The sequence below is a fragment of the Platalea leucorodia genome (genome assembly GCF_965183815.1).
Source record: "Platalea leucorodia genome assembly, chromosome: 11".
NCBI lineage: Eukaryota > Metazoa > Chordata > Aves > Pelecaniformes > Threskiornithidae > Platalea > Platalea leucorodia.
In genome coordinates this window covers 23930420-23946483 of record NC_138833.1, presented here as the reverse complement: position 1 = coordinate 23946483, position 16064 = coordinate 23930420, and the positions used below count along the sequence as shown (strand labels likewise).

Sequence of the window (16064 nt, the reverse complement as noted above, 5' to 3'; positions counted from 1 at the left end):
TATGTATATATTTATAGGTATGTATATATTTATAGTGCACTGCATTTAAAACAGCCGGGCCTGCTTCTTCAGCTCGTTCCTCTTCCACAGGGCCAGGCGGTCGAACTCAGCGATGGTCATGCCGAAGATCTGGTAGAACTCCTCCTGGGAGAGGTGGCGCTGGGGAGAGACGCGACGCTGGGCCAGGGCTGGGGACCGCGGCCACCACCCAGGGCCAATGGCCACCACGGGGGACGTACGGCTGCAGTGGGGCGGGAGGGCACGCGAGGGAGTCTGATGGCATCCCCCGCCCAGCTGGGTGCAATGGGGTGCTACAGCCCCCAGCAGCGCTCGGTCGGGAGAGGGGGGCCACCCGGCTCCCTCCTGCTCCTGCCAAACGCACTCACGCTGCGGGCATGGGGAACAGCTCTGCCCGGCCAGCGGAGCAGCAGGACCGCCGTGACAGTGGGCTGGCACACGCGTGCCCCTGCGGAGCTGTGGAGATGCTCCTCACACATCCACGAGCCCCTCGCAGCCCCACGCTGCCTGCTGGGCTAAGGGGACACCTCGTGGGACTGAGTCCCTCTGAGCCCTGAGGAGATTGTCCCCGGTGGAAAAGGCTCTCCTCACCTCTAACCGAGTCCTGTCCACATCTTTGGGCAGCTGGTTCCTCCCCCTCGTCTTCACCAGCAGCAGCTCGTAGGGGTATATCTGCACAGGGACAGGGAGACCATGGGGTAGCTCCGGAGCCAGAAGAGGACAGTTGGGGCACACCTGGGCATGAGGCCATGGGGGCTCCAGGGGGGCTCCTCCTGCCGTGTTTAGTGGGGTTTGGGTGGCACAGCTGCCTCCAGGGCTTGGACAGGACAAGGCAGAGGGGGGACTTGCTCTCGGGGTGACCCTAATCCACCGTGAATTGCCTTGGTGGCTCTGGAATAGCCTGCTCACTCTGCAAAACCAGGAGTGACCCAGGGATGAGTGCGAGCAGGGAACCACAGCACAACCACCCTTCTCTGTTCCTCAACCAGGAGACACTTCTGCTCGGCCAAGTGCTTGGGACCCCGGCAGGAGGGGAAGGCCTCTGGTCTGAGCCCCACAGTCCCGGGACAGGGCTGTCAGGTGCGGGATGAAGGGGGATGAAGGCAGGCCATTGCGGGCAGAGGGCAAAGCTTCCTCCTGAAGGGCCTGGGGACACACGGACACGTCTCTGGGACTCCCTCTGGGTGGTACTCGCACCTCCAGCTGGCAGCCGCTCCTTGGAGCAGGAGCATCTTACCTTGTACTCTGTGGGGAGAGAAGAGACAAGAGAGCCATGAGCCACGCTGACCCCTCTGCTGCCAGGATCCTGCCCCTGGCGCTGCGGGGACCCCTGCTCGTCTCCCCCCTTCTCCCTCCAGCCTGGACCTCATTTTCCAGAGCTGCCTGCAGTGGGGGAAGCAGCCCCAAGGCATCTGGCTCTGTGCCTACAGGGTCCCCTGCCCGTGCTGCTCCCCAGCCCCGCGGCACCTTACCTCGCATCCCCCAGTTGACGGCGTTCGTGCTGTCGTAGTGGAAAAGCTCGGCACTGGGAGGCTGCGGGAGGGATACAGGGAGGGAGGAATAAGAGGGGGTCCCCTCCAGATGCTCACCATGGCACCTCCCATGTCCCCAGGGGGGAGGCACCCACCCACCCCAAAGCAGGACCCGCTCCCAACACCTTGCAGTGGGGAAACTGAGGCACGAGGAGGTGAAGTGAGAAGCCCGGTTCACACGGAGGCAGGACCAGCTCTCCTGACCCCCAGCAATCACTGCCCCAGGGTATAAAGCAAAGCTCTCATGCTGGGAAGCAACACCAGCGTCCATCTGAAACGTGCCCTGCAGGATGTTCCGGGCAGGCACCTCTGTCCCGCAGTGCCTGGACAGGGCACTTTGGTCCCCAATAAGGGTCATTTTGGATGGGCACCGACCAGCAGTGACAGCAGGGGTGCAGAGAAGGGGGGAGCAGGGCACCCTAGTCATGAAAGGGGAGCACCGGGGCTTTGAGGAGCCTGGGGAGAATGATGAAGGGTGCAGAGATGCCTGGCAGCAGCAGGGTCCAGGCGGGAGCGCTTACCCTGTGCAGCCCATTCCTCCTGTAGGCAGGAAGGGAGGCCGACTTAGAAATGAGGGGATCTGCAAAGAAGCCAAGGTGCATAAGGGAGAATGCAGGGGTGAGCCCCACACCCCGGGAGAGCACCCGCTGGGCCACCCTGCCCCTGTGCTCCCACCTTGCTACCCAGCTCCACATTAACCCAGCTCTGTCTCCTTCCAGCTCCAACTCATTTCCAGCCTGGCTTCATCCCGTGCCGATATTCCTCTCCCCAAAATCCCTCTCCCATGGCAGCCCACCCGCCTCACCCTTCAGTGCAGCACAATCTCCTCTCTGTTTCTCTGACTTGTCCCCTCCCGGCGCTGCCACCAGCTCTGCCCTGGTTCAGCTCCACCCCGACCCAGCCTTTCAAGGGCTCCTTCTTCTCTCCCCTTCTTCCCTCCCTGGTCCCAGCATCTCCTCCAGCTCGGGCTCTGGGCCCCACAGCCACGGGGGACCAGCTGCGGAGGGCTGCAGGCTCACACACTCACCGCTGTCGGCCAGGTAGTGCGTCCGCGGAGCTGCAAGGAGAGCAGAGCCGGGCGTCAGGGAGCGCTGAGCGCCCCGCGCCATGCCCAGCTGCCCGGCTGCCAGCCCCGCGCGTCCTCCTCGGGGTCCCGGGAGCTCAGCGGCGCCGAGGGGCTCCCCGAGCATCTCCGAGCAGCCCCAGCTCCGTGAGGGCAGGTGTGCCACGGGGAAGGAGAGCACGGAGCGGGCAGGGGCGTCCGTGCTGCCAGGCTCCCCAGCGCTCCCAGCCCCCCCGCAGCCCCGAGGGGAGACGGGCCGGGTGCCTGGGGTGCTGTGCAGTGAGAGCACGGAAGGGAACGCTGGGGCCAGCCGGCGGGTCTGGGGTGCCAGGAGGTCCCAGACGTGCCATTAATGAGGAGGTACGCACGCAGCCAGCCCAAAACAGGTCAGAGCAAACCCAGCAGGGCTGTGCTGATTCCCAAGGGACCCTTCAACCACCCCGTGAGGCACTTCACCAGGCTGCCCGGCCAGACTGCAAACACCCGCCGGGCGATGCCCCATCCCAGCCGGGGCACAGGGAACAGATGGAGCCCTCCAGAGAGGAAAAGAGCCTCCCAAGTCCGACTGTGGTGCCCAGCACCTCTCCCACCACCCCTTCCCAGTCCCCTGTTCTTCCCTCTCCACCCCAGCAAACATCCCACAGGGCCTGGGGCCATGATGGGTGGGACAGACAGACAGACAGGGTCGTCCTTACAGCCATTGAGGGAGCCCTCATAGCCAAGTGTGTGCAGGGCTTCTCTGCTGCTGGCTGAGCTGCGAGGGGGGGTCCAGGGGTCTGCGTAGGAGTTGGACCGAGCCTTCATCTCCTCCCTCAGGATCAGCCTGCCGATGCCGCTCTGGATCTGGGCAAGGGGGGAAAGCTGCTTCGCACCCCTCCTTTCCCTGCCCGGCCCTCCCTGACTGCTGGCACGTTGTGGCAGGGCACGGCACCTCCCGGCATGGGCTCGGCATCTCCCATCTGCTCCCCCATCCCTGGGGATGAGGTGCTGGGGGTGGGGGGATGCCTCGGCAAGGGGGTGCGCTCCCCCTCCTTCAGACCCCATGCTGGGGGTGGCCAAGGGGGGAGAGATGGCAGAGGGCAGCAGGGATGGTGGTGGCCTGGTCCCCAAAGCCAGCCGCCGCGGGGGCAGCTTGGCCAGGCTGCGGGCAGGGACATCACTCACCTTGTGCATGCCCCGGTCGTACCCATCCTCCTCGCCTCCCGACGAGAACCTCCGGGCCCGGGGGGCTGCAGGGAGACACGGGGTGGTCAGATGGGGACGAAGGTGTAGGCAGGCAGGGAGGAGACAGTCCCCCACTGCCTGGGGACAGCTGAGTTCCAAGGGCTGCTAGGATTTTGGGGTCACTTTGGCAGGTATCTCAGCCCAACCCCACCTTCAGGTCCAGATCCAACTTGGGGGGGGGCGGTCCCCTCCCAAGGAATGGCTGAGTTTGGGGGCAGGAATGGGTTTCCCTTTCCCCCAGCCCAATGGGGGCTGTTACCTTTGGGGGAGCCTTGGAAGGACCAGTACTCCGACTCGGAGTGGTAGTATGGGTCCGGGGAGTAGGCAGGGCTGTACTTGGATGACTGTGCGATGTCTTCGCTGGTTTTGCTTTTTGTGGCTGCAGAGAGGTTGTCTGCAAAAGGAGCAGGCAGAGCTGTTACGAGGACCCCAAGTCCAAGTCCCCGCCGGCAGGACTTGCAAAGATCCACCCCGGGGACGAAGGTGAAGCCTCTTCCCTCCCCTCTCGCCAGTGGCCACCAGCAATTCATGTCCGCGACAGCACGGAGCAGAGCTGGGAATAATCAATTCTCAAACTGCTGACACCTCCTGGAGACAAGGGTGCAGAGGCAGACGGTGGGGACGGTGACAAGCAGAGGGGCTGTCGCTGACATGGCTGGGAAGGGACCCGAATGGCTCATAGCCCACAGCACCACAACAAGCTCTGGCTCCTGCATAGCGCTCACCCCAGCCCCAGCACCAGCAGTGCCACCCACCTCCCCGCACCCCTGTGCCCCAGGCTGTCCCGTCACCCGGAGGGCTGTAACCGCACAGGCGGGAGGGGATGGAGGAAGGCTCAGTCCCGGCGGGGAAAGGGCCCTCGGCGGGTTCCTGCCAGGGGAAGGCGGCAGCAGGCTGTGCAGTGGGGGGGAGCGGAGGGGTGACCCCAGCAGCTCCAGCTCTGGCAGGGGCTCGGCCCCCCATGGCAGGGACACACACAGAGCTCTGCTCAGGCTGGGGACTGAGCCTCGGCGGCACACGTGAGAGATCCGAGGGTGAGCCCTGCTCCTTTCCCCCAGGGGCCAGGAGACTCGTGGGGGAAGGAGCACCAAGGACAGGCTGCGTGGCAGAGCCATCCCACCACCTCCAGCGGGCGCAGGGGACCCTACCAACGGCAGCTACTTACAGCAGCGGGTGCAGCCAGCGGCGGGAGTTGGGCAGGTGGGAAGGGAGAGCCCAGGGAGAGAGAGGAGACACAGTTACTGCTCGGGGGGAGCTGCTGTCCCTCTACACGCAGAAGCAAGCAGGGACAGTGCAAGCCAGCCCCGCTGAGAGACATCTAACACCCCTGTGCTTCCTCCCCACCCTCCTCAACACCTCCCAGGCCCGCTTCACCCTGGAGCATCCATCCAGGATGGGCTGTGGTATTTCTCCAGGGTTCCACCTGAAACTGCAAATTACCTTCTTCATCCCTTTCCTGAGGCTGCTCTGGCTCCTGGCATCAGCAAGCAAGGGCCAGCCTCGTCCCCTCTGCCACCGCCCCGTGGCCTCGCTCCCCCTCCCACAGCCATCCCTGTCCCCAGGGCCTCTGCCAGTCCTCGCCTCCATTCCTCGCAACAGGGATGCGGTTCAAAGCTGCCCTTTACTTGCACTGAGCCCTGCACTCTGCTGCGTGGAGGGGAAGCAGGAGCATCAGCCCACCAAAGCCCAGCGCCCCAACATCTCACCGTGACGCCTGCTCCCATCTCCCGCCCTGCCCCTAAACGCGACTCAGCCAGCCCAAGCCCCGCGCTGGTCCCCTGCCCCGCTCCCCCGTGGAGCAGAGCCCGGGGCGCAGCCGGCAGACCGTACCGTGTCGCTTATAGATGGGGGGTTTCCGGTAGATGTTACTCTCGCCGGCAGCTGGTGGCAGAAGAAAGAAAGAAAGGGAAGAAAGAAGGAAAGAAGGGAGGAAGGGGAGGTCAGCCTGGGCGTGCTGAGAGCGGACAGGGCAGAGGTCCTGCAGGAGATGCTGTCCCCACGCCACATTTCCATCACGCAGCCACCTCCCGGTCCGCGCGTCCCACGGGAGTGCAGTGCCAGGCCAGGGCCAGGCAGGCGCCCGGATGGGCAGCAGGAGCGCGGTCCCGGGGCTGCCCTCGGCAGCGGTGCGCACAGAGGACATGCAGTGAGCGCCCCAGCGTCAGCATGCACCGCGGGGCGGCGGGCGCTGCCGGCCCCGGGAGGGAGCGGCGCAGCCAGGAACCACCGGCCACCCCTGCCAGCCGGCAGCAATGCACCACGGCTCACGCTCGTGCGGTTTCCTGGGGGTGCCAGTGCCTGGAAGAACCACCTGCAATCTACCTGGGGGCGAAACAACATCAGCCAAAGCCTCTTTCCGCAGCAGAGAGAGAAAAGAGCGAGCTGGGAGGGAAAGCGAGCTGGAGCCTGGCACTGAGAGCAACGGCCCCCGCGCAGGGGCCAGGCAGCAGAGCTGGCGGAGCAGGGAGGGGGCCATCCATAAACCACCGACCGTCAGCAGGAGGGCAGGGCAGGGCAGGCAGCGGGGCCGAACCCTGGCAGGGATGGGATTGGGAGCAGGGGGCCATGGCGGGGAGCCTCTGGGTGTCCTCACGGTGCTGTGCCGGGGCATCAGCTGCACGTTGTGGAAGGTTCCACGCTTTGGAGGAGGACGAGGGCAGCGGGAGATGCCTACAGCTGAGCAGGGTGGTCTGGGGCTCTGGCCCCCCCTACGCATGCTAAAGGATGGACGGGCAGCTCTGCCTGCTTCCCTCCCCGCTCTCCCCTTCTGCCCGCTCTGTCCCCGTCCCCGTGGGCTCTGCGTGGCCGGGAGCGGGTGGTGGCCCTTACCTGGTGGCCCCCTGCAATCCCTGCAGAAGGGGAGCAGGCATCTGGCAAGCCCAGAAGACTCTGGGGGGAGGGAGCGGCGGGCCCTAGGGGGAGTATAAAATAGTCATCTGTAGCGGCTGGGTGCGGAAAGGCCTCCGGCAGACACGCTTCGGCTCGTGATCCTGGGGGGGAGGCAGGGGAGGGGGCAGGCTCTCAGCAGGGGACTCATCTTTGTGTGGGGGGTGGAGGAAGGTCGGGGAGGAGGAAGAAGAGGGATGTTGCAAGGATCAAGCAGACTCCGGGCGGCTCTGGAACGTCCGGGTGGCGATGGGGAGGGAGGAGGGCTCAAGCTGCAGGTCCTGTTTATGGATGGCCTCTACCAGGGGTAGATCCTGCTGCCAGCTGGCTCTAGGCAGGCGGTGGAGCTACGCATGCGACACAGGGGGGACGGCACATGCGGGCATGCCACAGACACGGCGCTTCCCCGGGGACCGGGGCGCTCCAGAGCCTACCTGGGATGTGGAAATGCTTGGGCGCTTGGTATGAGGTTGGAGTGGAGGACCTCACATCTAACTGGCTATAGTAGGGGGAGCTGCGCCCGCTCTCGGTGCCTACGCGGTGCCGAGCAGAAGCAGCCATAAGTGACCGAGAGAGAGAACAAGAGGCAGAAGAAAACGGGTGTTAAATGCAGCGGTGTTAGAAGAGCTGGGGGTGACCCACGTGGTGGGGGTGGCGGGGACGTGCGCCAGGCCGTGGTCCAGGATGGGGTGTGATGGAGCAGAGGAAGATTTCCCGCATCTCCGGAGGAAGGCGGGATGCAGAGGAAACCCCATGTGCGGGTGCTGTTACAGGGCAGCAGATTGCCCTGCTGCTGGTGAGAGGAAAGCTGAGCGTGCTGCAGAGGCAAAGAGTGACAGGCCCTTGGTGGTGCAGCGTGCAGGCAGCTTGGGGAATGTGGGACCTCCGGAATTACTGACCTCAGACTTTCCCAGTCGTTCCTCCCTGTCTCCGAAGGACAGGAGACACGGCACAGACACACTCTGCTTCCCCCCCAGCGCGCTCCAGGGCGTGCACGTGTGTGTGCACTCTCATGCACGCTCGTGCACGCCCCTTCCAGAGCCACCAAGCCAGCTGAGGGGTGTTCACTGGACCTGGGGGTCATCTCTCTCCCCACCCCATCCCCCATGAGCCCCAGGACAAAGACCCCATGGCCTCTCCTCACTGCTCACAAGACAAGAGTCAGGGGACCCAGAGGATGCACACAGCAGAGCTGGTCACTGCCCCACAGCTCTGGCTGCTGTCAGCCCCCCACGGGCCCCCCAGGCCTCCTGCCTGCTTGCCAGAGGAGGGACCACCGAGGTCCCCTAGGAGAAGCAGGGGACAGTTTGCTATTCCCTGCTCCACTTGGGGGTCTGAGCTTAGCCCAGCCTGGGGTTGCAGCTGAAATCCTCACCTGAGCGGTAGAAATGGTGGGGGGACCTCGGGATGGTGGGGGACATGCCCTGGCGGCCGTAGGTGGGGGAGTCGATGTAGCCAGGGCTGGAGGCTCGCCTCTGCCGTGTGTCAAAGCTCTCGTAGATGTCCTGGGGATGGGGAAAGGCGTGGAGAGAAGCGGGGTTAGGGCTGGCAGGACGAGGGCCAAGGCAGGTCAGTGCCTTGGCAGCCCTGCGGGGAGGTGTCCCACGGACGGGGGTCCCTGTGCCTGTGGCAGCCCGGGAGGGTGCATGCTCTGCGGCGTGACATGCCGGGCAGCGTGCGCATCCTCTGTGGCTGGAGGGGGTCCCCGGGAGGCTGCTCTACCTCCCTGCTGCCAAAGCGCAGGCAGCAAAGCCCAGGGTTTGGGACCAGGTGACAGTGTCTGGCCAGAGGCTTTCACCCCCTTGCCTGGAGATCGTCCCCTTCCCCTGAGCTTGTTCTCAATTACTGGTGTCCCCCTCCACGGGGCAGAAGCTGCACCCTGGGTGCACTCTGCCAGGGAGGGCTTGAACGCTGGTCTCCCCCGGGCCCGAAGGACAGGACCCTCCTGGACAGGGTCCCCCATCTCCCCCCACCTCGGGGCAGCACCCGGGCAGGGGGGACGTTCAGCAGAGCCCCAGTGGTCCCTGGGCAGAGGGATGCCCTGTGGCGGTGGCAGGTTACAGACCCCCGGTGCCCGCTGGGGCATTACCTGCGAGTACGGGGAGAGGGTCCCCAGGGACTGGAGGCAGCAGGAGGTAAAGGGGAGAGAGAGAGAGAGACAGCACATGGTTAAGGGGAGCAGTGACAGACTGGGGTCCCACAGCAGCTCGTTTTCCCCATATTACAGCCTCATCCCAGCTGCCGGGCAGTGAGGGCGGCTGGTGGCACAGTCGGAGCCGAACTGTGGCAGGAGGCTGGGCAGGGAGCCCCTGGCCAGGAGGGAGCTGGCGTGAGGATGGCACCTCCTGAATCGGCAGCCTGAACCTCTTCTCAGAGACCTCGGTGGAGCGGCTGCAAGGGGGGAAGGCGGCTGCTGGCCACGGCTACGCTGCCTGCACCATCGCCGGGTGGGCTGGAGGAAACCAGACTTGTGACAAGCCTTGGGACTGGAGATGTAAGAGAAGCTGCCGCTGGCCATTACAAAGTCCTCTTCCAGGACCACCTCAGGTCCCCCAGCGCGAGCTGCTCAGACCCTCTTCTTCCACGGACTTACTGAAATCATCCAGCAGGCCCAGCCTGCCCGGGGGAGCGGGGCAGGGCAGTCCCATGCCACGTGCTGCTTGGGCATCATCTCATCACACGCTTGCAAAAACGCCCTGACCAAGCCCCCTTTGCCTGGCTGCGGGGCCAGCACCCAAGAGGGGCAGCCCTGCGGTGCTGCAGAGACGCCATGCTGGGGCTGGGCGGCCAGGAGGATTGCCTGCCGGGGGCCAGGCTTTGGGCTAAGCCTGCTGGCCGTCTGTCCCTCCACCCCGGAGGCTGCGATGGGAGAGCTCCCTGCCACGTCTCTCCCGAGGGTGACGGCTCCTCCCGCGCAGCGCTCTGTCCCTGCACGTCGGGTCTGCGGCACAGCGTGGGCAGGGCGCTGCCATCAGCTGATAAGGTCACTGGTTTCTTTCTTGCTCTGCAGCAGCAGCACCAAGGTTTCCCTTCCAGCCCAGGCCCTCTTCCAAGTGATGGGGAGCCTCTGGGAGCGGTCTTACCCCCACTCCTGCCTCCCTGCAGTATTCCCGCGGGAGTGAGCGAACCCACATGCAGTTTTCCCCATTGCCCCAAATCAGGGTGCAGCTCCCTGCGCAGCCCGGCATTGGGCGTATCGAGACTCAGTACCTCCCCATAGCTATATCTCTCCAGCGTCTCATCCGATGTATATCTGTGATAGGGCTCGTAGGAAATGAGGTCAGGACGCTGCACTTCATAGATGGCTTTAATCTTGGGAAGAGCTGCCAGGTCTTTGTAATTAAGGATCTCATTATCCACTTTAGCCTAGGGAGAGGGAGAGACAGAGACAGAGAGACGGAAAGGAAGAGGAGGAGAGAAGGAAGGGGCAGCTGGAGCGCCCAGCGTGGAGCCAGCACAGAGCAGACAGAGCCCACCGTCACCCCAGCAGCAGAAGAGGTAAGAGGCGATGCTGAAGAGGCAGCAGCAGGAAGGGGCAGAGGAGCTGGGAGCGTGGGACTGTGCCCCCCCGAGCGCTCCTGGTCTGTGCCAGCAGCACTGGTGGCACGGCATGCCGCTGGGGCGAGGGGGCACAGCTTGTCTGTGCTGTCCCCAAATGCTGGGCTTGTCCCTGGGGGATGCCTCACACTGCAGGGCAGCACCGGGAACTGCTGCTCCCTTCCCTGGGGCCGGAGCATCCGTCCTGCCCTGCACAGATGAGGGGCAGAGCTGTACTTACGCAGATGACACGGTTCGGGGAGCCAATGCTGGAACCGGGGGGTGAGATGGAGGTTTCTGATGTCCTCCTGTGCTGTGGAGGCAGAAAAGCAGAGGACAGGTGAGAGCACGGCGAGGAGGGACCCCTGAGTGGGCACAATGCTGGGCGCAGCAAGCAAATCATTGGTTTTGGGACTGAATTTCACTCAAGGTCCAGTTCCTTTGCCCTTTCATCCGCTTGCTGCTGGTGCCCGTGGCCGTTGCAGGCTGCCCTGCCGTCCAGCTTTGCGCCCTGGCCTCTCTCGGGGCCAGATCCGGAGTCAGGCGAGTGGCCTGGCAAGACCCAGCGGGCAGCTGTCCCCACAGCCCGCCGGGCGCAGAGAGGGAGCAACAGCTCCAGGGGTGCAGGGGCTGGTGCAGGGACTGCTGTGCCCCCTCCCTGGCTGTGGCGCGGGCGGCTGCCAGCCAGGAGGCAGATCCCCACTAACAGCCTCGGCCACGGCCACCTGCCATCCTCTGGGCAGCGGGGACAGAGTCCATGCCAGCCTCAGGACACCACCCTGGGCTTGGACACTGCCACAACAGTTCCCCTCCAGCAGGGACTCCGGGGCAACATCACCCAGGACATGCCACCTCTCGGAGGTGCTCCTCACCCTGCTGCCTACCTTCAGCTTCTTCTCTGCTCTGGCCGCCTGCTTGCAGATGGGGTGCCACACTTCGGAGCCTGCAACGCAGCCAAGGGAAAGTGTTTCAGCTCCACGCACAGCTCACCCCCGCTGGTAGGGTGTCCAGCTCCCCCTGCCATGGGGGAGTCCCGTCCTGCCCCTGCCGCCTCCAGCGCTGACCCGCAGCCCGCAGCCCCCCGGGGGGACGTGTCAGTGCTCTCCCCAGCAGCAGCCCCACTGAGCAACCGGTGTTACAGGAGTGCAGCCCCTGTGTGCCAGGGGCCCTGCAGGGGCAGGAGGTAGGAACCGGAGTCTCTCCATGGGGAGCAGAGCAGGAGGGAGGCGGTGAGCCCCAAGGATGCAGAGGAGGGGGTCACCTGCTGGGTCCCACCGCCTTTCCTGGGTGCCTTCTCCACTACAGCACAGCCACAGGCACGTGCCCGCTGGGAAGGCAGGGCAATGGGGACTGGGTGTCTGTACTAAGAAACTAAATGGCTCCCAAGCACTGAGATGTAGTGGCCAACGCAACTAAATTGTGACAGCAAAGCCAGGTGTGTTTTTGGCGCAGCCCAACCAGCGCTCAGCCAGGCAGCTCCGGCTGGTTACACTTGGGGCCACACCATGCCCGGGGCATACACAGCCCCTTGCACACCCTCTGGGCTGGAACCAGCAAAGCTGCTGAGCTTCGCCCAGGCGTGCCCCGGGATGGGTGCTGAGCACAACCATCCTGCTGCCTGCGACAGGGCCTTGCTGGGACCCCCGCTCCAGCTCTCTCAGTGCACAGTTCCCACCTTGCCACCCACGGGGTCATTAGTGATTCAGGGTGACAGGCAAGCACAGGTTACTAAGAGAAAACAAACCCTCCCTCTGCTCTGGAAATAGCCCCTAAGGCAGCTCCAGGCAGGGATGAACTCCTTGCCAAACCCAAATCATCTGGCTGTGCCAAGCGAAAGCCTTACCCCTCGGGTGCTGCTCACGGCACAACCTGGAGGGGGGGAGTTGGGGGCAGTGGGGAAGGTGTCCTGGACCACCTCCCCTGGGGCTGGGGAGAGCGTGGAGCCGGTCACCCTGCACCCATCCCAGCCTCCATTCGCTGGGTGCAGGCCAGGGACGCATCCAGGCATGCCTGGCAGCGCTCCCCAGCCGTGCCGGGAGACTCACGGGGAGCAAAAAGCTGCCGATGAGGAACAAAGTCTCCTCCAGCTGAGCAGCAGGGAGGGTTTCATGGAGACAAATGATTGCTGCACGGCCCAGGAAGAGTGCAGGGGCTGGAGAGCAGCGGAGAGGGGTCTCTGGCATTGCTGGTGGGCACTGGGACTCTGCTGTGCAGGGAGACCCTTTTGGCTTTGTTCGCCATAAGGACCCGAGCCCCAGGTGCCCCCGCAGCCAGCATGCCTCCGCACAGCCACGCTGGCGTGCCCCGCTTGGGTCCGTGCCCCAACGTGGGGCAGGGGAGTCCCCCCTCGCCGCAGCGGATCCCTACCTGTGAGGTACATCTCCTCCCCTTCCGTGAACATCTGGTGGCAGCGGACACATCTGGCGCAGGTGGGGTGGTAGTGCTTCCCTCCTGCCTGCACGGGCGAGCAGACAAGAGGGGCCCCTGAGCAAGGCAGGACATGGCGACCTGCTCGCTCCCCCGGCCACCCTCTCTGCTGCAGGCAATGACGAGGTGAACGTGGCCAACCTGCTCAGAGTGGCCTCGGAGACCACTGCAGTGTACAGAGAAAACCAGAGACCGCTTCATCGCTAATGCTTCTGCCGGACTACGAGCCGGACTGGGACCCTTCTGCTCTCCTTGAACTGTCCAACACACAGGAAAGCAGAGCCAGGAGGTCCCAAACAAGGTACCCCTATAAACCTCACCCCTAACAAATTGTCCTTGGACTCTGGAAATAACTGCGACCCCCTGCAGTAACGCTCAGCCAAGCAGCCATGCTTTGCACCAGCTCCTTCCCTCTACAGGTGTGAAGAGAAACAGCCAATTTGGCCCAGGACATCACAGCAGGGAAGCAGTAAAGGGAGAAGGGCCCCAAAGATAAACCTCGCAAAGCACAGGCTTCCTCTCGCTGAGGATCCCCGCTGGCTACCATTGCCAGCCCCTCTCCCTAAAGAAACTTTTCTCCTTCTGTGAAGCCGTGCCCAAACTTCAGTTAGCGACGTGCTATTCCCCAGCTGAGCAGCAGCTGAGCTGCTCCCTTTGCTCTTTGACAGGGATAATAGCTTTAATTGGGAGCTTGTTTCCACTCATGTCTGCTAGCATTTCAATTACAGGCTCGTTTTCTGGGCCGGGAGCTGGGAGGCAGGAGCGGGCTGGGGGCAGGAGCCTGGGCTGCGCTGTTAGAGCTCGACCCCAGCGGACACTTTGCTCCCACAACAGTCCGAGAGCAGAGGAAGGATGGTTTAAGGCGGCAGAAGGAAGACGAGGCTCTGGCTGACAAAGGGGAGGGTTACGATAGAGGGGGCTGGAGCCAGTTTGAAACAGGGAGGATCAACAGGAAAACCTGCGATGAGGAAAACTGACAATCTGCCAGTTGATTGCCCATAAAAATCAACGTGGAACTCGATGTCCTTGAGGTGCAGATGGCAGCCAGTGGTTTTTTCCCTCCAGTTTATGCCAAAAATGAGTGGAAGGTTTTAGGGCAGGCAGGGAAGATGAGTGGGAGAGTTTGTACCCCTCTTCCTTCCACTGCAGCGCACCTCAGCCCAGGGAGGGGACAGCCCCGCGCCCCAGGCACAGCTCATGCCCGCTGGCAGCAGCACAACGTGCTCCTGGGACGGCCCAAGTGAGCCCATGGCCCAAACATCCCCAGTTCACACCCAAAAGCTTGACAACGTGTCAGGAAGGTCCCTGGTGGGAGGGCTGCAGACTCAGACCCACCGTGAACACAGGCGAGCGGCACAGAAGGCCCCGGTCCCGCAGGCTCTCCGGCGGGACAGGAGGTCCCCGCGGCAGCCCCAGCAAGCAGCTGCCCTGAGCCCCGGCCCCCCCGCAGCGCTCCATGGCAAGGGCTTGGGTTGAAAGCTTTGCCAGCCTGAGCAAATGCCCCAGCTGGTTCCAGGCTATGCAGATCCTAAACCAATTCTACCCCTAAAAGCCTTGTCTAGAACCCCCAGCGTCATCGACATCGTGCCAGTGGGCTCATTGAGTCTCACGCCAGGGAGTCTCAGCTCCAGGGAGGTGACCCACCAGCCCCGCCAAGGCAGAGGCTCCCTAAGGATGGCCAGTTCCTCCTGCTCTGCCCAAGCCCCTGTGCACAAAGCCCTGCCTGGGCAGCTGCCCGCCGCAGCACCGTGCCAGCACCCACCAGCCAGCACTGCGCGCCCGCGACGGGCACGCTGAGCTGTGTCAATCGGAGCAGACGGCTGTAAACACTGGGAAAAGAGATGAAAAACAACTCAGCTTATGCCCAGCTCCTAAACACTTGGGGCTACTGTGCCTGCAGTTCCCCTCACTTGTATTTCCAGCTGACTAGAGACAGCTAATGGTGGGGACATGGGGCCCTGATGTGCTGCCTCCCCCTGTCCTCTGAATCTGGGATGGGTTTGGTGCTCTCGGACCCTCTTAGTACCCCCAATGGCTTGGTGTGCTGACAGTAAGGAGAAGAAAAAAAAAATCTTTTCCTATCTAGATTATGGCTGCTGCCACAGGTCAGGCCATCCTGGAAGGGGACGCTTGGCAGATCTGGGGGCGCAGACGTGGCGAGGCTGCCTGCTCCCCGGGGGCACGTACCAGCTGAGTCCCAACTTCCATTTCAACGCAGACCTTCTCCAAAAACACCCAACTCCTCAACGCCACCGCCCCCCCTTGAGGAGCGACTCTCCAAACTGCGCACACACCTCGCTCCTTTGACATTGGTTAAAATTACAGCTCGTAAGAGGCTGATAGAGGCTGCGAGGGAAGAGACCTGCTCGTTATCACTTGCAGTCCCTTAAAGACTCATTAATCATCCAAGCCTGGCTGCACAGCTCGGAGCGGTTGGGAAAGCCTGGAGGCTGCCGGGATAGCACGAGAAAGCTCTTTAAGGCCTAAAATTATTTAAAGGCGCCCTTTCCGTTTTGCGCTCTGCTGGAGAAGACAATTAAAGCCTCTGGTTTTACAGGAGATCATTCAATACTGTGAGCAGCCACGTACCCGGGGAGGGTGCGGAGCCTGGGCTGAGCCCTGGCTGCGGGGAGGCAAGGGGTGCTCCGATGTCCTTGCCTGGCGCAGCCCCCCGGGACCCAGACCCTGTGCTCCTCTCGGCGCCGTGACAGTGCCTGCGAGAAGGTGGCACCTCAGCTCTGCCCACGGGAACCCCGGCGCCGAGGAACATCATTACTTCCAGCCTGCTGGACTCTTGTCATGCAAGGAGGGCTCCCGTGCCCCGCGCGGGTGCGGCATGCAAGGTGCTAGTGCAAGAGGATGGGCGTTCGGAGCATCTCGTGGGATTCAGCCAGCACCTTCCCACAGCCCGGCAGAGCTGGCCGGCCAGGGAGCGCTGATGCTGGGAGCAGAGCCTGGGACGGAGGGCACAGGGAAGAGGCGGAGGACAAAGCGGGAGGGAATGCAGAGCTAATGCTGGGAGAACAGCTGGGGGAGATGGAGGGGAGGGAGAGCGGGGAAGGCTGCCCCTTGCCACCGCCCCGGGGCCGTCTCCAGCTTGCAGGCAGGCTGCCACGACCTGCACGCCTGTCATGCCCGGCAGAGCTGCTCTCTGTCTGTCCCCTCAGACGTGCAGCAGCAGGAACATCCTACGCTCATCCTGACTTCACTGTGGTTGCGCCAAGTGAGGAAAACCCCGAGAGTGGTGCAGCAAGGAGGCAGCAGTGCCCGAGGGTGCTGGCCGGGCTGGCAGCACAGCCTCCGACCTCAGGGCAGGGGTCCCAGGTCCCCTCTGGCTTCTCTCACCCACCTTCATAGGCTGAGCATCCCACACCATG

The 16064-nt window shown here is 63.6% G+C and overlaps 1 protein-coding gene across 4 annotated transcripts in view; it reads right to left on the bottom strand.

The window, feature by feature from the left end:
* Positions 1 to 16064, bottom strand: part of ABLIM3 (actin binding LIM protein family member 3) — a 55599-nt gene continuing 39535 nt past the window's right edge. For 2 of the 4 annotated variants that reach the window (XM_082323921.1, XM_082323922.1), the window contains exons 7-18: positions 12628 to 12715; positions 11145 to 11203; positions 10502 to 10573; positions 8099 to 8228; positions 5668 to 5718; positions 4097 to 4216; positions 3778 to 3842; positions 3309 to 3456; positions 2578 to 2607; positions 2072 to 2130; positions 1491 to 1551; positions 756 to 1263 (exon numbers count right to left, since the gene is read on the bottom strand). In XM_082323921.1, the coding sequence (XP_082180047.1) occupies positions 881 to 1263; positions 1491 to 1551; positions 2072 to 2130; positions 2578 to 2607; positions 3309 to 3456; positions 3778 to 3842; positions 4097 to 4216; positions 5668 to 5718; positions 8099 to 8228; positions 10502 to 10573; positions 11145 to 11203; positions 12628 to 12715 (1266 nt within the window). In that variant the 3' untranslated portion in view covers positions 756 to 880. Of the gene's footprint in view, positions 160 to 609; positions 691 to 755; positions 1264 to 1485; positions 1552 to 2071; positions 2131 to 2577; positions 2608 to 3308; positions 3457 to 3777; positions 3843 to 4096; positions 4232 to 5667; positions 5719 to 8098; positions 8229 to 10501; positions 10574 to 11144; positions 11204 to 12627; positions 12716 to 16064 lie in introns of those variants that run through there. The other 2 variants (XM_082323924.1, XM_082323923.1) reach the window with 2 other exon arrangements.